Source organism: Dromiciops gliroides, chromosome 5, assembly GCF_019393635.1.
Source record: "Dromiciops gliroides isolate mDroGli1 chromosome 5, mDroGli1.pri, whole genome shotgun sequence".
In the NCBI taxonomy this organism is placed as follows: Eukaryota; Metazoa; Chordata; class Mammalia; order Microbiotheria; family Microbiotheriidae; genus Dromiciops; species Dromiciops gliroides.
In genome coordinates, this window is record NC_057865.1 from 237,095,558 (window position 1) to 237,117,054 (window position 21,497).

General features: G+C 38.1%; 1 protein-coding gene across 1 annotated transcript in view; it reads left to right on the plus strand.

The window, feature by feature from the left end:
* HELB (DNA helicase B) overlaps window positions 1-21,497 on the plus strand; it is a 48,071-nt gene that overhangs the window by 14,918 nt on the left and 11,656 nt on the right. Inside the window, exons 6-12 of the mRNA XM_043965658.1 lie at window positions 3,478-3,619; window positions 6,738-6,892; window positions 8,679-8,760; window positions 9,318-9,377; window positions 10,496-10,727; window positions 11,555-11,689; window positions 16,883-17,362. Of these exons, the coding sequence (XP_043821593.1) occupies window positions 3,478-3,619; window positions 6,738-6,892; window positions 8,679-8,760; window positions 9,318-9,377; window positions 10,496-10,727; window positions 11,555-11,689; window positions 16,883-17,362 (1,286 nt within the window). The remainder of the gene's footprint in view (window positions 1-3,477; window positions 3,620-6,737; window positions 6,893-8,678; window positions 8,761-9,317; window positions 9,378-10,495; window positions 10,728-11,554; window positions 11,690-16,882; window positions 17,363-21,497) is intronic.

A 21,497-nucleotide genomic window follows, 5' to 3' on the forward strand; every position in this document is an offset into this window, starting at 1 on the left:
GCTTTCTCTCTATTTTCTCTCTCTTAAAAGTGTTATTTGTATCCATGGCTTCAACTATTAATCATCTCTTTTAATAAATTAATAAAAAGGCACTTACTTATTAATCACTTGCTACAGGCCAAATGTGTACCAAGTACTGGGGATACACATAAAAATTGAAACAAGCCCCTTAAGGAGCTTACATTTTAATAAGAGGAGATAATACGTATCTCCTTGTCTCTCTAGACCTGCTTTGTCTTCTGAGTTTGAGACCTTCATCTCAAAACCAGCCTCTGTTTGTCAGTGTTCCACCAACATTGGAAATTCCACATGTATCCAAAACTAAACTCAGTGTCTGTCCCTCGAGACTTCTCCCCTTTTTTGACTTTTCTGTTTGGCAGTGATATTTGACTTGCCTCCCCTCATATCCAATCATTTTTCTTCACACTCCAGCCATCTCTCATGAACATCTCTATGCAGTTATAATAACCTCCTAAATGGGCTCCTGCCTCTTTTCTTACCTGCTTCAATTCATCTTTGATACTGCAGTTTTAATGACCTCCCTTGTAAACAGATCTCATCCTGTCACTTGTGCTCAGGAGCCTTTGGTGGCCCTGTGTCAGATTTTCAGACTTGTTAATCTGGTAAGTCCTGGCTCATTCTGCCTTCTCTTTTCCTGGCTTTTTCACAGTTACATTCCATGTATGCTATGCAGCTAAACTGTATTACACGTTGCATCCATTTCTTTATGTACACTCTTTCCATTGACCTAAAACCCGATTATTCACTGTATGTGTGCTTCTGTCTGTTTGAGAGAACACTACATATCCCCTGTTGATCTCTAAGAAGCCTGACAAGGCTGTCAAGGTGGTTTTTTGGCAGTGTTCTTTTTTATTTTGTTTGCTTTTTGTTTTGTTTTGTAAACTGTAAGCTCAGTATAAGTCAAACACTCAAGAAGGCTAGTGGATCTTAGGGTCCTTCAAGACAGGCATAGCTTATAGAAAGAAGATGATTGTTCCACATCTAGAGTACTGTGTTCACTTCTTGGAAGGAACAGAACAGCTGGAAAACATCCAGAGGAAGGCCAGGAAGGGGCTGAAAAGGCCTTGACCTCATACCGTGTGAGGATCATCTGAAGGGCCTGGGGATGTTTGGCCTGATGAAAACTTGGGTGGGGGAGGGGGGGGCCCAAGTGGAGGGAGAAGGAAGGGGCAAAGATAGTTTTTCTCAAATAGTAGAAGGACTGCCATACAGAAGAGGGATTGGACTTTGGCCACAGAGTGAGGGCTGCCAGAAAGGAGGAGACAACTAGAAAAGGCCTCTTGGAGAATTAAGCTGAAATTTCAAAGAAGCCAGCAGGCAGAGATGAGGAGGGAGCCTGTGCAAAGGCCGAGAAAGGATATGGGATATGGGGTGTATGAAGAATAGTAAGCAGGCTGGTGTTTCTCGACTGTAGAGTACATGGAGGACACTTAAGTGGAAGAAGACTGGTAAGTTAGGGAGGGGACAGTTTTTTAAAGGTTTAAAGACCAAACAGGATTTTATGTTTGTCTGATTCTTCTCCGTCTCCCTGGCCCTGAGCAATGAGGGTTAAGTGACTTGCCCAAGGTCACACAGCTAGTAAGTGCCAAGTGTCTGAGGTCAGATTTGAATTCAGGTCCTCCTAAATCCAGGGCTGGTGCTTTATCCACTGCATCACCTAGCTGCCCCTTGTTTCTTTGATTCTTTTCTTTTTTTTTTTTTTTTTGGTGAGGCAGTTGGAGTTAAGTGACTTGCCCAGAGTCATACAGCTAGTAAGTGTTAAGTGTTTGAGGCCGGATTTGAGCTCAGGTCCTCCTGACTCCAGGGTCGGTGCTCTATCCACTGTGCCACCTAGCTGCCCCATGTTTGTTTGATTCTTAAGGTAACAGGGATTGCTGGAGTTTATTGAGTGTTGGAGGGCATATGTGACATTGTCATACCTGTACTTTAGGAATAGCTCTGGCAGCCAAGCAGAAGATAGACTGGATTGGACTGAGGAGAGCCTTGAGACAAAGAGACAGACCAGAAGGCCATTGTAAAAGTCCAGGCATGAGGGAAAGAGGGCTTGTACTACGATGGTGATTGTGTCAGTGGTATAAAGGGTATAAACATACAGTAGCTGTTGTGAAGGTAGAAATGACAGAACTTGGCATGAGTGCAAGTGAGGGGTAGAAGATGATACCTCAGTTGTGAGCTTGGGTGACTGGACCTGTGGTGGTACCCATAATAGTAATAGGCTGGAATGCGGGAAGGAGCTCACATAGGAGGAATTTTAATGAATTCCATTTTGCATATGTTGAGTTTGAGATGTTTTGGAGGCATCTAGTTCAAGATGTCCAATAGGTAGTTGGTGATGTGAGACTGGAGCTCAGCAGAAGTTAGGTATAGACCTGAGAATCATCTATATGGTGATGATAGTTGGAATTGATGATTTCACCGAGTGGAATAGTATAGACGGAAAGAGTAGAGGGCCTAGGACAGACCCTTGGAGAATATACAGGGTTAGTTGGTATAGCTTAGATGAAGATTCAGCATGGAAGACAGGAGTGGGAGAGACTTGTGGAATGAGAATACCTAAAGAAGAGTAAATCTAGGAGAAAAGGATGATTGGTAGTGTCAAAGGCTGGAGAGAGGTCAAAAAGGTTGATAATTAAGAAAAGGCCATTAGCTTTGACAAATAAGAGTAGTTTCAGTTAGGTCCTGAGATTAAAAGCCAGACGAGAATTCAGAAGAGACTTGAGGAGAAGATGTGAAGGCACTGGTAGTCAGTGGCTTTAGAGGCTATACATGTGGCTGGGGCTGGAGTAAATAGAGTTCTAAGCCTGGAGTCCAGCATACTTACTAGCTTGTGACCCTGGGCAAGTCACTTAGCCTTTGCCTCTATTTCCTCAACTGTAAAATGGGGCTAATAATAACATCTACCTCACAGGGTTGTTGTGAGGATCAAAGGAGATAGATTTGTAAAGCAGGGCCTGACACACAATAGGTGCTGTATAAATGCGTATTCCGTCTTCTTTCTTAAGGAGTTTAGCCAAAAGAGAGAGGAAAGTGACATGATGATAGTGACGATGGAGGAATCAGATGAGACATTTTGAAGGATGGGGCAGACATGTTTATGGGCAGTAGGAAAGTAGCCAGTAGAGAGGAAAGACTGAAGATTTGTGAGAGCATGAGGATGGTAGGGAGGGGGAAGTTGGATGGATAAGACAAGATGTGATGAGAGAGGGGTTTGCTTTTCTTTGAAGTAAGATTTTAAAAGACTTTCTGAGTTTTTAAATCTTATTTCAACCAACTTCCCCCCTGCCTCCCCCAACCACCATTCTTCCTGCCCCGATTCTAGGAATGTACTTCTAAAGTCAGTGTTCAGTAGGACTAAGGAAGGACTTGATGGCAAGAGTCAAGTTTTTATAAATGGTTTCAAGAACCCAGCTACCAATGCATAGTGTTAAAATTTTTCTCATTTTTCTTCCCTTTCAGGTGATGTCAGACAGTTACCCAGCATTGAGCCTGGTAACTTGCTAATGGACCTATTTGAGACTCTCAAATCAAGAAACTGTGCTGTGGAACTAAAAACTAACCACAGAGCAGAATCTCAGCTCATTGTAGATAACGCAGCAAGGTATGAGTTCTGTGCATCCTTGAAAAACTATTACAACTCCATGCAGCATCCACTCATCAGAACGGACATAGGCTACTAAGGCAAAACAATGTATTCCAGTTGTGCTTTTCAAATTTTTAACTGCTATAAAATCTAATTATCAGTCAGCAAATGTGTGTGCTAGGTACATGTTTTCACAAAATGTCACCATAGATAATAGCTAATAATAGTAATGGTTAGCATTTATATAATTTTATAAGGCTTGCAAAATTATTTACAGATATTATTTCTTTTCATCCTTATAATACTGTTAAGTAGGGGCTCTTATGAGCCTCATTTTCATAGATAAGAAAACTAAGGCAGACAGGTTAAATGACTTGCTCAGAGTCACATAGCTAGTAAGTATCTGAGGTTGGATTTAAACTCAGGCCTTCCTGACTCTAAGCCCAGCACTCTGTCTGCCGTGCCACCACCTTATAGCTTCTTCAGCTGATTCAGAGGCTCTGGGGGTTTGCTTTTCTGGTGAGGCCTTCCTGGGACTGGATCTGTGTCAGGGTGACTGTGGGGTTGGGCTCGACTCCTGTATCAGCACAGCAGCTCCCTCCTTCTGATCTTCCAAGCTGTTCTTGGTTAGAAGATTATTTCAGCACATTCTTCTGTGAGTTTTGCTGCTCTGGGCATTTTCCTATGGCATTATTTGGATGTTTTTCAGAGCGATCGTGTCATGAGTTCAGAAGCTCCCCACTTTACAGCTTCTTTCTCCTACAAGGTGTCTGTCCCATCATATATCAGAATCAGCTGAACTTCAGTTTGCTCAACAATATGATCTGCTTTGTGGGGCTGTTGTAAGGAAAGTGTTTTGTCAACCTTAAAAAGCTCTTAAAATGTATGCTGTCATCACTTTTATTATTTTAGCTTTGCTCATCCTTGGTCCACAGGGTCTTGGTAAGACAAGTCTAAGTCTGTTCAGTTAGGATATTTTGAGGTCAGTTTGGACAGCTCCTTTCATGAGTACTACAAACTGATGTGTATCTTTTAAGACCATCTAGAGCAGGTGGTAGTCAAAAAACTTTCTAAAATTTGATGTTTCTTGGGTTAAACTGGGCTTCTGTAATGATCATCATCAGATGCAAATATTTGAAATGTGGTAAAGTAGTGCTAAGGGGAGAAGCAGAGAGATCAGATTATGGCCTATAGAGGTCAGGTACAAAATAGTGGAGTCTGTGGTGGCCTTCAGCCCTAAACCCTTAGGGTTTAATGAGGTCTTTGGTCTGCTCCAGCCATGGACAGCCTTCATCCTAAGTGTTAGTTTGACTCCTTGCTCGGTAAGTGGCAAGCAAGAGACAACAGCACATCTATGTTTTCCCACATGGTGTCTAAGACTGTCAGGCACGGTTTCCCTTCGAAACCTGGGTAGAGTGCATATAGCCTTTGATTCAGCAATATCACTGCTAGGTTTATATCCCAGAGACATCCCTCTCAAAAGAGAAAAAGACCTATTTATAAAAAAATATTTATAACAGCTTTTTGTAGTGGCTAAGAATTGGAAATCAAAGGAATGCCCATCAATTGGGGAATGGCTAAAGATAAGCTGTAAGAAATGACAAGCAGGATGATTTCAGAAAGGCCTGAAAAGACTTGTATGAACTGATACATAGTGTAGTGAGCAGAACCAAGAGAATGTTGTGCACAGAGACAGCAATATTGTTTGAATTTTAATTTTCTTTGTGGGGCTTCCCATAAACATGTCCGCCCCATCCTTCAAAATGCCTCATCTGATTCCTCCATTGTCACTATCATCATATCACTTTCCTCTCTCTTTTGGCTAAACTACTTAAGAAAGAAGAGGGAATAAGCATTTATACAGTACCTATTATGTGTCAGGTCCTGCTTTACAAATCTATCTCCTTTAGGGGCAGCTAGGTGGTGCAGTGGATAGAGCACCAGCCCTGGACTCAGGAGGACCTGAGTTCAAATCCAGTCTCAGACACTTGACACTTACTAGCTGTGTGACCCTGGGCAAGTCACTTAACCTCAATTGCCTCACAAAACCCCCCCAAAACCAAAATCTATCTCCTTTGATCCTCACAACAACCCTGTGAGGTTTTTTTTGTGGGTTAAGTGACTTGCCCAGGGTCATACAGCTAGTAAGTGTCAAGTGTCTGAGGCTGGATTTGAACTCAGCTGCTCCTGAATCCAGGGCTGGTGCTTTATCCACTGCGCCACCTAGCTGCCCCCTATAGCAGTGTTATTTGATGAAGAACTGTGAATGATTTAACTATTCTCAACAATACAATGATCCAGGACAATCCCAAAGGACTAATGATGAAGGATTCTATCCACCTCCAAAGGAAAAACTGATACTGGTTGAACATAGACTGAAGCATCTTTTTTTTTCTTTCATTTTTTTCCTTTTATTCAAGTTTTCTTATATAAAATGACTAATATGGTAATATTGTACATAATTGCACTTGCATAACCCACATCTGATTACTTACTGCCTCAGGGATAGAGGAGGGAAGGGATGGAAGGAATGGGAGGAGGGATAAAATTTGGAACTCAAAACTAAATAAAATATTTATTATTAAAAAAATAAGGAAGAAATGGGGAGAAGTTCTGAGAACCCAGGTTTCACCTATTTTACCAATTTTCTGAAATGGAGCTTTAGTCTTGGAAAAGGAAAAAAGGAATGGTAAGAACTGAATAGAATGAAAGAAACGTTTGATTGTACTGGGGAAGTAGAGGCTATATGTGATTTTTAAAAGGAAAAAGAGGGAAAAGAGCAGATTATAGGATATAGGAAAATAGCATAGTTAGTAACAAGCTTCTAAGCTACTTAGTAATTCTTTCTGATGCTTTAACTTAAGTTTAGCCTAGAATTGGTTACTGTTGAATATTTGACTAATAATATTGTGTATATGATTCTAGAGTTTTGCTAGTTCTTAATTGTGGAATTCAGTAATTGTTTATAATGCAAATTCAAGTAGTTGCTTATCCTTAATTATTCTCTAATGTTTAAAAAAAAGATCATTTGGTCACTATAAATCAGACCGATCCTTCACAAGAAAATACCACCCCCTCTTTTTGTATTTTAACAAAAATATGTTAATATGGTATGTATGTTTTGTTTTTGTTCAAGAATCTCTAGGCGACAGTTTCCAAAGTTTGATGCAGAGTTGACAATTTCCAATGATCTGGCCAACTCACTCCCAGATCAAAATAAGAGGTTTATTTTTGTTAGACTGCCTGAAGATAATAGTCAATCTCAGTCATCTCAAAGGAACTATCGCTCTTGTAAGTGCAAAGTGTAAGAAAAAACTCTTGCAAATACCTTAACAAAGTACTTATATTTCAATTATATGGGACATTACAATTGTTAAAGGATTTTCCTTTTAAACAGCTCATTATAATTGTAATAGATTATGTTTAACATATATTGCTAATAGGAAGCACGTTGGGAATAAAATTTTTAAAGCTTGTTATTCATTGAAACAGTTTCATCTAGGACTTTTTAGAAAAGTGAATATCATCATGAAAGTATGCCAGACTAATTCAGGATGTTGGTAGCTTGGAAGGTTTATCTAATTTTGTGTAGTAGTTTGAATTAGGGGATACATTTGTTTGATTTATTTTTTAATTGAATATTTTATTTTAATCAGACATTCTGCTTTATCATTCTTCCTCCCCCATTACAATCAAGTGTAGGCAATCAAAACACATTGGCTGCTAAATGATAAGTGATCCTGACTGTGGCTCCTTGGTACTTAAATTCTTTCTGGCTCCTTGCAGTATTTTTTAAAAAAAATTTGACCTAGAAACTGAATTTTGGCTTTGATGTTACTGAGAGTTTTCATTTTGAGGTTTCTTTTAGGAGGTGACTTGTAGATTCTTTCTGTATTTTGCCTTCTGGTTCAAAGAGATCTGGGCAGCTTTTCTGATTTCTTGAAATAGGATGCCTATCCTCCCCCCTCCCTTTTTTTCTTTTTTGGTCATGGCATTAAGATAATTGAACAATTGTTGGTGTGTTATGTTATTGCAGAATTCAGGGGCAGGCCAAAGATCCTGCAAGGCTTCAGTGTTCCTTAAGTGGTCTGATTTAAGGCAAAGTATGATAGATGCTCCCACCATCCACCCCCAAACTCCCTTAGTCTGAGGTTTGCAAATTCCTGACTTTAATTTGGATCTGAGCAAGAGGAGTTTACTGCTAGGTTCAATTCCTTTTAGGCAGCTGGAAAGCTGTTTTGGTCGAAAGTGGAAAATTTGTAGGCTCCCCTTTGGCCTAGGATTCCTGCCCTGATTATTCCTCTGTAAGCTGGGTTAGATGCTGGAAATGAAAGCCTGTTTTGTCCCTGGTGTTTGAGCCACTCTTCTGCTTCTGAATTTCCTCCTTTCTCCATACACTGCTCATGGGTAAAATGAAAATTAATAGTACTTGAACTACCTAGTACCTCAGAGCATTATATAAGGAAAGAGCTTTGAAAGCTTTACAGACATATTTAAGTAGAAGTTACTTTTTTCTTTGTCTTTTTTCAAATAAATACAACACAAGGTGGTATATGATAAGTGCTACAAAGTACATAAGGGAAATCAAAGAAGGGATTGTTGAAAGGAAAGAATATGAGAAGGATTCATGAAGATGACATTTGATGTAGTCATTGCAACTTGAATAGGATTTTTATAGAAATGGAAGGGAAGGATATTTTCAGCACAGGGACCAGTGTAAGTAAAAGTGTAGGGGCAGAGAAGCACATAGCATATTTGAATAGCAGCAAATCATCCAGTTTGATGAGAGTGTTGAGCATGTAAGAGGGAGTAATAGGAGATAAATGGAAAGGAAAACTGGAGTCAGATTTAGTAAGGTCTTAAATGATATGATTGGGAGGGAACCATTAGATTTTGAGCATGAAATAACTGCTTAAACTATGATGTGTGTGTTTACACCTCCATTTGTAGTGTTGTTTCTGTGGAAAAATGTTTTCTGATTTCTAAACAGTTTTATAAGTGAACCTGTTTGTAAAGCCAAGAAGATGAGGCCTTCATACTTCATAAATACATCTTTTTTCTGTCTTATTTTTTTTAGACTTGTATTCTGCAGTTAAAACTTTACTTAATGGAGCAATGGAACTAAAGCAGGCTACATCACAGTTCATTGCGTTCAGAAAGTATGTGACAAACTCTTAAATGTGATTGAGTTGCTGGCATTTATCAAAGAAATTAGAGTGTTTATGAACTAGACTTTTAGTATTATGTATAGTTTTTGGAATTTCTGGGGCATGATACATGTTTCTTAAATAGTAATTTGTTTTAATTGTATGGTATTAAATCACCTTGTGAACAGGTTACAGTCACTACCATTTATCAGTAGGTACTGTACTTTTTTTTTTGACAAACAGAATAAATTGGGGAAAAAAGCAAGTTTTCATTATTGTGTAGAAAAAAAAAACAACTGTCTACCTACAGGTCAATGATATATGTTTCTTAAAGATGTTTTACCACAATGATGGCTGTACTAACCTGGGTATTCACATTAAAAAATATATATATATATATATATATATTCCTAGCCACAGGAATTTCAGACTGAATCAGTTTTTGTTGCTAAAAAATTATTTTGTATTGAAAGAAGGTAGTTTTGGGTTGTGTTTAACTATTATACCTTGATAAACACATAATGAAAATATTGGAATGGTGAATTTATGTATGTTGTGGTGTATTCTAGGCAAGACTGTGACCTAATAAATGAATGCTGTTGTAACTTCTACTCAGGCCACTTACCCAAGTAAGTATTTTTAAAACTAAAACTTTGAGTGTCTGTGCTCAGTTATAGCTGCCTAGAATTTTTTGATTAAGTATTTTTTACAATTCTTACTTAGTTACCTATTTTAAGGGGCCATTTAGATGTACTGATATTAATTTGATATACTGTGAATGTAAACAAAACCATCCTTAAAATGATTTGTGTCATGTTTTAGTAAATAGAGAAATCAGGAGTAATAATCCTATTTGTGGCTTTCAGCCTTGCAATTTATTAAACTTATAAATATCACAAAACATAGATGAGAACAGGATTATTGTTGGAAATAGGCTGAGATTATTGGTATGATCCTAGGAAAACAATGCCATGTATTCCATGTGTGACCCTGCCTTGAAAAACATAGTTCCTTTCCTGTGTTTGGAGAGAACTGGAAACAAAGTGGTTCATATTGATTATATCTTGGCTAAATAAATTGTGGTACATGACTATAATTAGATGTTACTGTGCTGTAAGAAATGATGAATTTGTTGAATACAGGAAGGCATGAAAAGACATAAATGTTGATTGAAGTACAAAGAATTAGAGAAACATTTTATAGGATGATGGCAGTAATGGAAATGGAAAGCACAACAAAAAAGAAACAAAATGCTCTGTAATTATAATGACGCTTGGCTCTGAAGAAGAAATGAGAAAGTAGACCTCTGTCTCTTCCTTGCAGAGGTGGGGGACTGTGTATGTGAAAGATCACATATACTCTCAGATATGGTTGTTATGTTGGTTTTGCTGAACTACTTTTTCCACCCTCTTTAATAGAGATGGGAGGGATATACTTGGAAATAAAGGAATTGTAGAAACAAAAGAATACATTTGTTTGTAAAGGGAAAGGTAAATGTAGGTGCTGAGCATCCATTCTGTTGCTATGTGGAGAGGATAGGCAAATTTTTCTGTATGAACTTTCAAAGGGATTACCATCTTCAGGTTTATGGAAATTGGATCTCTTGTTTTTCTTAATGGGTAGCATCTTCTCATGGGATAAGTAGTTTGAACGAGGTAAAAAGCATTTAGGTGATAGGATGGGACAAGAAAAAACTACACCTGTCTAAATTTTTACCGTTTCTAATCTCTGTCTCTTTCCAATACAGAAATCATAAAGGTAGACTTGTCTTTCAAAGAGGTGATAAAATCTGTTGCACCAGGAATGCTTACCTCTCAGACTTACTTGCTCAAAATTCTGATAGCCTTCAAACTGAAAAATTAGAATTGGACCATGCTGGGGAGCCTGATGCATCTTATGATAGTAAACAATCCAAAAAATGCCATGGCTCTGAAAATGACATCCGGCTATGCAATGGAGAGATATTTTTCATAACAAATGTATGTGGTAAAAGAGAATCATACCTTTTCTACTTCTTAGCGTATTTTTTTCTTTTATTCATTATTGGAATATATTCACAATTTGGATAGGGCAAAGAAGCATAGAATAAAGTGGTTGGAATTTGCATCTCTTTGTCTAGTAGGTCCTAGTGGCTAAGGGAGAAAGCAAGTCAAAAACAGGAAATGACTGAATTTGAGAACATTTACTTTGTGATTTTAAAGTTGATGTTTTCCCAGTTGCTGATTGGTTGACCCCGGGCAAATAACTTAACCTGTCTGGGTCATGGTTTCCTCATCAGAGAATGAAGGAGTTGGACTAGATGACCCCTAAGGTCCCTTCAAGCTCTAAATTCATAATCTGATGACGTTCAGTTAGATCGCTCTCAAAGTGTTCTCTTGTGTGTCCATGTTGTGTGGATGACTACATCATATGGAAAAGAATCTTTCTGGGAAAATTGGATTATTTTGCATTCGAAGGGAATGATGCAAACCAAAGGAAGTGATCCATAATGTGAGGAATTGTTTATGTCCTTGAGATTAGTAGGGGAAACAGCGAAAATCATTCTAAACAATTCCTTCACTTATCAAAATTGAAACTTAAGTTTCAGGGTTAGAAACTTCTTTTGGGTTTAAAATATTTGGTGTGAACCTACTATTCTTGTGTTTATTGAATACATTTAATTAGGAAATATTTCCTTAAAATTAATAACTTGACTTTTATTTTATATTATCAGTTATATATAAATATAAATTTATATAAATATATATAAATATAAAAGATAAATTTTGGAATGTATGTAAAGAAGTGTTTTCTTCTTCAATTATAGGATGTACAGAATGAAAAGGGAAGATTTTTGACTATTAATAATATGGCTGACTTAGAGGTTACTGTAGACTTCAAAAAACTAGTGAATTTTTGCCGTATAAGGCATGCTTGGGCAAGAACAATTCATACATTTCAGGTAAGAGACAACATATGCAAGCTATTTGATAAAATAGCACAGGATATAGTTGTGTGTGTTACAGTAACTTCTGAGTCTTAGAATTACTTTAAAAGTAGACATAACAGCACACTTGTTTCTTTTCTCCTTAATTGGACACTAACATTTTAATTTTAATAATCATATTATAAATTGCTGTGAATTTGTATCTTCACTTATTTCATTGTTCTACATTTTTCAAAGAATTTCTTGCGCTGAGTTAGGGGCTTTGTTGCTGGTGTGCTGATTCAGCAGCTGGATGGGGTTAATATATTAGAAGAGTCTAGGTTGACTTTTTTTTTTTTTTTAGTGAGGCAATTGGGGTTAAGTGACTTGCCCAGGGTCACACAGCTAGTAAGTGTTAAGTGTCTGAGGCCGGATTTGAACTCAGGTCCTCCTGACTCCAGGGCCGGTGCTTTATCCACTGCGCCATCTAGCTGCCCCCTAGGTTGACTTTTACATAGAAAGATTCAAGTTGATTTTACTGTGTTGGTCTGAATATAGGTCTCCTTCTGTCTTCTCAGTCTTCTTATACCTCACAGCTTCCAAGTACTGTGTAATCCAATGACACCGGCTTTTTTGCTGTTTTTTTGAACAAGAAAATTGTTTGATACATTCAAAGAACAATTAATTCTAAAACTATGAAAATAGAAATAGGAAAAGAAGGAATCATGCCAAATTAATTCTATGATGAAAAAAATATGGTCTTAATAAAATGAAGAGAGAAAAAAGCAAAGGAAAAAAACACTGTAGACCAGTATCCCTAATGAGTATTAATGCAAAAATTGTTAAAATATTAGCACAGAGGGCAGCTAGGTGGAGCAGTGGATAGAGCACTGGCTCTTGATTCAAGAGGACCTGAGTTCAAATTCAGACTCAGACACATGACACTCACTAGCTGTGTGACCTCGGGCAAGTCACTTAACCCCCATTGCCCTGCAAAAAAAAAAAAAATATATATATATATATATATATATATATATATATTATAAGCACAGAGGCTACAACAGCATATCAGAGGGATCACATGTTATGACTAGTTTGAATTTATACCAGTAATGCAAAATTGGTTTAATATTTTTGTTTTGTTTTGATGGGGCAATGAGGGTTAAATGACTTGCCCAGGGTCACACAGCTAGTAAGTGTCAACTGTCTGAGGCCGGATTTGAACTCGGGTCCTCCTGAATCCAGGGCTGGTGCTCTATCCACTGCGCCACCTAGCTGCCCCGCAAAAATGCTTCAATATTAGAAAGATTGTAAACATAGTATACCATATTAATAGCAATATAATATCACTGTTATATCAGTAGATGCAGAAGCTCTTGACAATTCAATACCCATTTCTGTTAAAAATTGCAAATAGGAATAAACAGACCTTTTCTCAATTTGTTATATAATATCTATCTAAAACCAAGAGCCAAAGGTAATAAGAATAGATTTTTTTCAATATTTCCAGTAAGATTAGGGGTAAAACAAAATGCCCATTATCTATTATTTGATGTAGTACTGGAAGTTCTGGCCATGATGATGTGAGAGGGAAAAGAAATTGAAGGAATAAACATAGGCAAAGATGAAACAAAATGATCACTTTTTGGAGGTAATGAAATGGTTTACTTAGAGAATTTGAGAGAATTCACTAGTGTCAGTCACAACTATTATTAATTTCAACAAAGTTGCAGGATATAAGACGAATCTACATAAATGATCACGATTTCTGTATGTTACCAATACAATTCTAGATTCCATTTAAATTAATGGTTAAACATGCATTTTGGAGGAGTTGACCTACCAAGGGAAACACAAGAATCACATAAATACAGCTAGAAGCCATTCTTTATAGAACTAAATATAGGAAGTAGAGAAGTAGTCATTGTTCATGGGTGCACTAAGCTAATATAATAAAAATGACACTGCTGTCTGAATTAATTTTCTTATTCAGTGTCATGCAAATCAAACTAGTAAAATACTGTGTTATTGAGCTAGAAAAATAATTCATCTGGTGGAACAAAATGTCAAGAATTTCAGGGTAACTAATGGAAAAAAGTGGGAAGAAAGGGAGCCTACTAGTTTCAGATCTCAAATTATATTATAAAAACAGTAATTATTATTAAGAAATAGAAAGGAGTAGAACCAAAATGGCAGAGTAAGGCAGGAACTTAACTGAACTCTCCCAAATTTACCTCCAAACAACTACAAAAAAACACCTCAAAATTAATTCTGCAGTGGCAAAGCCAAATAAGTATGGGTAAAACAATTTTCCAGCCTAAGACAACTTAGAAGGTTGGCAGAAAAGGTCTGTTTCAGTCAGGTAATAAAGGGAATGCAGTCTGGTGCAGTGGCATCTGGCTGAGCCAGCAGCAGGTTATGCCCCAGCAAGCCAACAACCAGGTGTCATGCCTCCAGCGCAGAAGGTTCAGCAGCTAGGCTCTGTGTCCCTAGCACAACAGGCCACCAGCCAGGCACCATGCTCTCAGTGCAATAGGTGAGTGGCCAGCCCCCTCGATACCCCTCTAGCACAAGAAGCTTGGGACAGTGCCCCCCTCCACACCAGAAGCAGAGCTCAAGTTTAACATAAAATTAAAAGTCATGAAATAGTCTAGGGAAATGAACATAGAAAGTTACTATGGTGATGGTGAAGATCAAAACTGAAATTCAGAGGAGGATGACCTTAGAGAAAAATGTGAATTGGTCTCATGCCTAAAAAGAACTCCTGGGAGAGCCAAAAAAGGGTTTTACAAAGCAAATAATAGAGGTAGAAGAAAAATTGGGAAAAGAAATGAGAGTGATGCATGAGAATCATGAAAAAAGAGCCAACATCTTGGTAAAGGAACACATTGATACTAAGAAGGGAGTACATCCAAGGTATCAGGAATGGATAGTGCAGAGGCAAAGACGGGAAATGTAGTCTAGTGTATGAGGAAAAGAGAGCATTTTATAAGGAAGAACTGGTCTCTGATACCGTTGCCTATTTTAATTCCTTCAATTTCTTTTTCTTCTTTTATTGCTACAGCTAGCATTTCTAGTAGAATATTGAATAATAGTGGTGATAATGGGCATCCTTGCTTTACTGCTGATTGCATTGGGAAGGCTTCTAGCTTATCCCTATTACAGATAATGTTTACTAATGGTTTTGGATAAATATTACTTACTTTAAAATAAACTCCTTTATTCCTATGCTCCCTAGTAATTTTTTTTTTTTTTTGGTGAGGCAATTGGGGTTAAGTGACTTGCCCAGGGTCACACAGCTAGTAAGTGTCTGAGGCCGGATTTGAACTCAGGTACTCCTGAATCCAGGGCCGGTGCTTATCCACTGCGCCATCTAGCTGCCCCTCCTAGTATTTTTAATAGGAATGGATGTCGTATTTTATCAAAGGCCTTTTCTCCATCTATTAAGATAATCATATGATTTCTGTTCATTATGTTATTGATATGATCAATTATGCTAATAGTTTTCCTAAAATTTAACCAGCCCTGGTTTCCTGGTATAAATCCCACCTGGTCATAGTGCAACTTCCTTGTCACATATTGCTATAATCTCCTTGCTAGTATTTTATTTAGAATTTTTGCATTAATATTCATTAGGAAAATTGGTCTTACTCTGTTCTCACTCTTCTTGGTTTAGGTACCATATTTGTGTCATTAAAAGGAATTTGGTAGACTCCTTCTTTGTCTGCTTTTTCAAATAGTTTATATAGTATTGGGATTAATCTTTAAATGTTTAGTTGAATTCACTTATGAATCCATCTGGCCCTGGGGATTTTTTTCTTAGGGAGTTCATTGATGGCTAGTTTGATTTTTTTTTTTCTAAGATTGGGTTATTTAAGTATTATCTTTTCAGTTAATCTGGGCAGTTTACATATTTGTACACATTCATTTATTTCACTTAGATTGTCAGATTTTTTTCCTAATAATTGCTTTAATTTCCTCTCCATTGGTGGTGAATTCATCCTTTTCTTTTTTGATACAATTTGGTTTTCTTTTTTCCTTTTTTTTAACATCAAATTAATTGATGATTTATCTGTTGTTTTTTTCCCCCATAAAACCAGCTTACTTAAAATTTTATTAATCTTTCCTTTGATTTTCAAGATTTCTAATTTGGTGTTTAACAGGGGATTTAAAATTTTTTATTTTTCTAGGATTTTTTTTTTTAGTTTGTGTGCCCATTTTATTTCACATTTTCTTTCTTTTTGTTTTATTGTTTCTTGATGTCTCATAGAGTCATTAGCATAAACTTACCCAGTTATAAGTTTTAAGAAATTATTTTCATGAGATGTTGTACCTCCTTTTCCATTTGGCCAATTTTATTTTTGAAGGAGTTATTTTCTTCAGTGAATTTTTGTATCTTTTTCCTTTTTTATGCATTTCTTTTACCAGATTCTTGTCTTTTTCATGATTCTCTTGTATTACTTTCATTTCTTTTTCCAATTCTTCTAATACTTCTCTGATTTACTTTTAAAAATCCTTTTTGAGCTCTTCCAGGTTTTTTGGTTGTTTTTTTTTTGAGGCTTTGAATGCTTCTATTTTTTACTATTTTCTTCTTCTAAGTTTGTGCCTTGATCCTCCCTGCCACCATAGTAACTTTCTATACAAGTTCTTTTTTTTTTTTTCCTCATTTTTTTCTGCCTGTTTTGTGACTGTACTTTTTTAAGAGTTGGCCTGTGTTCCTGCACTGTTCCAAGCTTCTTATGTCAGAGCTCAAAGCCTTGCTGTGCTAACCTGTACTGGGGGAAGGGGTAGGGGATGGGATGGGGGAGTTCTGCTGTCCTGCCCTGGGGGTAGGGTCTCATTGTTGGCCTGCTTCAGTGGCAGGGCCTTGCTACTGGCTTGTTATGGAGGCAGGGCCTCTCTGCTGGTCAGTCCTGGGGAGGGATTCAAGGGGATTGTAGGCAGGGCTTTGCTGTGCCTCTGGTCTGGGACTGCTGACTTGGCCCCTTGGGGTATGACCTGTCACTGCTGCTTATTTACTAGGTTCCCCTCCCACCCCAGTAAGACAGACCTTTACCGCTATACTGTTTGTTATGTTGCTTCCCTGCTCCTGTATTGGTTCTGAGTAGTTTTTCAAGGTTGTTTCAAGGGGAATTTTGGAGGGCTCCTGGGAGTTCCTTCTTTACTCCTTCATCTTAGACCCTGACATTTTAAACATGATTTTTAAATGAAAAATCACTTTTCTTTCAGGGGTCAGAAGAAGACACAATAGTTTATGTCATTGGAAAAGCTGGTCGACAGCACTGGCAACATGTTTACACAGCTATAACACGAGGTCGCTCTCGAGTATATGTTATAGCAGAAAAGTCCCAGCTCCAGAAAGCAGTGAAGCAAAATAGTTTTCCCAGACAAACTCGTTTAAAACATTTTTTGCAAAGGAATTTTGCTGATAGCTATACATTTCCAGAAGAGGCATCATTCCCATCCAAAAGCCATGGACAAAATAAAGGACACGGCTCCCAACCTTCAACAACTCCATTAGACCCGATCATACCTGGAATCTTTATTGAAACACATGACTCCGTAGATAAAGATGTGACATTAGTTACTGGTAAAGGAGAGAAATTGGTTTCATTTGTGGAAACTGATGAGGAAGAAGATTCATTGGAGTTAAGAGGAACAAAGAGAAGTACCACAAATGACTTTGAAAGTCCAAACAAATTACTTCTGGTAAGAGACCTGTTAACCTACTTCAGATTTGTGTTTTTGCTAACGTTGGTGCTCTTATAAGTGCACATTTCATGTTAATTATGTTGTTTAGTTTCTTCAGTCATTTCCGGGTTTGGAGAGTATTTTCCATCATGAGTCCTTTGGAACTATCTTGTACCATTGTATTGCTGAGAAGAATCAAGTCTATCACAGTTGATCAACATATAATATTGATGATACTGTGTACAGTATTCTCCTGGTTCTGCTCATCTCACTTATCATCAGTTCATGCAAGTCCTTCCAGGTTTCTCTGAACTCTTCCTGCTCATCGTTTCTTATAGCACAATAGAATTCCATTACATTCATATACCACAACTTGTTCAGCCATTCCCCAATTGATGGTGCAATGATTGGAATGACGCCACCTGCTGGAGACTTACTGTAGAAAAGCTTCCCCATGAGGTGAAAGTCTTTGAGGGCAAGACCATGCGTCTTTTCTTTGGCGTCAGGAAGTGTCATTTGCTTGCGGGAAGAAGAAGGGGGAGCCTGGTGCTCTGACTCACTCTCTTTCCTGTGGTCTCTGGCAGAGAGCGGAGTTAGAAATGCGCTCTCCCTTTAATAGATAGATGAATGTAGGCCTTTTTTCTCTCTCTTTACCAAATTCTTATTCTCCTTAATAAATGCTTAAAAGTCTAACTCTTGCTAAAGCTTATAATTTATTGATGACCACTCATTAGATATTTTAGACAGACTAGCTAGAATTTTAGCCTTTAACAATGGGCAACCCCTCAATTTCCAATTCTTTGTCACCACAAAAAGAGCAGCTATAAATATTTTTGTACAAATGGGTCCTTTCCCCCCTTTTTTGATCTCTTTGGGGGAAAAAGACCCAGTAGTGGTATTGCTAGGTCAAAGGGTATGTACAGCTTTATAGCCCTTTGGCCATAATTGCAAATTGCTCTCCAGAATGGTTGGATCAGTTCACAGCTCCACCAACAATGCATTAGTGTTCCAGTTTTTCCACAGCTTCTCCAACCTTTATTATTTTCCTTTTTTGTCATATTAGCCAATCTGTTAAGTGTCAGGTGGTACCTCAGAATTGTTTTAATTTGTATTTCTCTAATCAGTAGTGCTTTAGAGCATTTTTTCTTTTCTTTTTTTTTTTTATGAGATATTTTATTTTTTCCGTTACATGTAAAGATAGTTCTCAACTTTTGTTTATACAAGCTTTACAATTTCAGATTTTTCTCCCTCCCTCCCCTCCCTCCCCCCTCCCCTAGACAGCAGGTAATCTGATATAGGTTATATCTATATATCTCTATACATATACATATAGATATATATATATACACACACATATATATACACATAATAACATTAATCCTATTTCTGCATTAATCCTGTTACAAGAGAAAGAATCAGAGCAGTGATGCAAAACCTCAAAATAGAAAAAAAAACAACAGCACCCAAAACAAAAGAAATAATATGGTTCAATCAGCATCTATACTCCACAGTTCTTTCTTTCTTTTTTTTTCTTGGATTTGGAGATCCTCTTCTATCATGAGTTCCCTGGAACTCTTCTGTACCATTGCATTGGTGAGAAGAATATAGTCCATCACAGTAGGTCAACACTCAATGTTGATGATACTGTGTACAATGTTCTCCTGGTTCTGCTCATCTCACTCATCATCAGCTCACGTAAGACCCTCCAGGTTTCTCTGAACTCTTCCTTAGAGCATTTTTTCAAAGGGCAATAGATAGCTTTGATTTCTTCATCAGAAAAACAGCCTGTTCATATCCTTTGACCATTTCTCAATTGGGGAATGACTTTGATTCTTATAAATTTTATTTAGTTTCTCTTCCATCATTTCCAACTCTTCATGACCCGATTTGGGGGTTTTCCCAGCAGAGGTACTGGAGTGGTTTGCCATTTCTTTCTCCAGCTCATTTTTACAGATGAGGAAAATAGGGTTAAGTGACTTGCCCCGGGGTCACACAGCCAGGGAAGTGTCTGAGGCCAGATTTGAAGTCAGGAATATGAGTCTTCCTGGTTCTTAGTCCACTACTCTTTCCACTGGGGCACCTAGCTGCCCCTGTGTTAATTATGATGTCATAGAAGTAAGACTAGGCTTATGGAATTAGAAAATAACTCTGAAATATGAAGATTCAGCATGGTATGGTGGATAGAGGAGTGGCTTTGGATTCAGAGAGACTTGAGTTTGAGTTCTGCCTTTGACACATACTGGTTATTCAAGTGGTAGCATGGTCATAAACCCCAGCATACTAGGTTCTGGTGTCCTGCTGGATGGCTGAATGGTTGAATGGGATGATCACTCTGAGGCCATAAATTACAGAAAATCTGCCAAACTTTATGGATAGAGGGAGTTTCCACACTAGAGAGTTCTCTACATGAAATCATAGTATTGAGCCATAAAGGAAAAAAGACAGGGGAAAAGTGTGTTCTTTCCTTTGTTGTTTTTATTTTTTTGGTACCCATCTGGAATTTCATTAGTCTGAGATGCTTTCAAATGTGGAAATACCCTCTGCTAAAGCAGTTTGGCAACTCCTCAGTCCTCATTCTCTTTGACCTCTGTGCAGCCTTTGACACTGTCAGTCACTCTCTCCTCAGTACTTTCTCTCCAGGTTTTTGGGACACCACTCTTCCCTGGTTTTCCTTTTCACTTTGTGACCATGCCTTCTCTGTCATCTTTGTTAAATCCTCCTCCTGATCATGCCTTCTAACAGTAGATGTTCCTCAGGGTCCTGTCCTGGTTCCTCTTCTCTTCTTCCTCTATACTGTTTTGCTTAATGATCTCATCAGCTCGCATGGCTTTGTCATCTTTATGCCGATGATTCCCAGATCTACCCTTCCTTCCCCAGTCTCTCTCTCGACTTCCATTCTTGAATCAACAATTGCCTTTCAGACATCTCTAACTGGATTTCCAGTAGACGTCTTAAACTCAGTATGTACAAAAGAGAACTGATTATCTTTCCTCCTAAACTCTCTTCCCCTCCTACCTTGCTTATTACTTTAGAGGACAACACCATCCCCCCAGTCTCAGGCTCACAAACTAGGGGTCGTTCTGGATTCTTCACTCTCTCACTTCCCCTCCCTTCCCTTATCCAAACTGCTGCCAAAGTCTGTTGATTTCACCTTTCCAACATCTCTCGGATATGCCTCTTTCTCTCCTTTGACACTGCCACCACACTAGTTCAGGCTTTCATCACCTCATGTCTGTATCATTACAATAGCTGCGGGGGAGGAGGGGGCAGGCAGGGTGTCTGTCTCAAGTCTCTCCTCACTCCCATCCATTCTTCATTCTGCCACTAATGTAATTTTCCTAATACATAGGTCTGATCATGTTATTTCCCCCTACTCAGTGAACTCCAGTGGCTTCCTGTTGTCTCTAGGAGCAAGTACAAAATGCTCTGTTTGGCATCACAAGCCCTTTACAACTTATCCCCTCCTGTCTTTCCAGTCTTCTTACACCGCACTCTTCAACACATATTCTGATGCTCCATGGATAACACTTGGTGTCTCAGCTCCAGGCATTTTCTTTGTTCCCCCATGTCTGGAACACTCCTTCCTCTGCTCTGACCATTGACCTCTCCCCACTATCTACAGCAAGCCTTCTCCAACCCCTCTAAATTCCAGTGCTTTTCCTCTTTTAATTATTTCCTATATTTATCCTGTATGTAGCTTGCTTTGTATATGTTTATTTGTTGTTTCCCTCATTAAATTTTAAGCTCCTTGAGGCCAAGGACTTTGCCTTTTTTCATTGCCTCCGTGTGTAGCACAGTGCCTGGCACATAGTAGGCACTTAATAAGTGTTTATTGAATTGAAAATTGGGTTTCTAGTCCTAGATAGTTGCCAGGTATCACTGAGAGGCCTGTGTTTCCCAGGATCACCCAGCTAGTGTGTGTCGGGAGCAGGACCTGAAGATAGGTCTTAGTTCCAAGGCCATCTTTCTGTCCACTATGTTGTGCTACCTCTCTCTTGCCTTTTACTGGTTAACTTCCTAAATAAATAGTTCCCACCTTCTACTTCCATTTTTGTTAATGTAACTTCCCCCTTTATTCTGGGTTTTATTCCTATAACTATATTGACAAAGTGTTTTTTTCAGGGCTTTCTGGCCAAATTGAATTCTTTCTTAA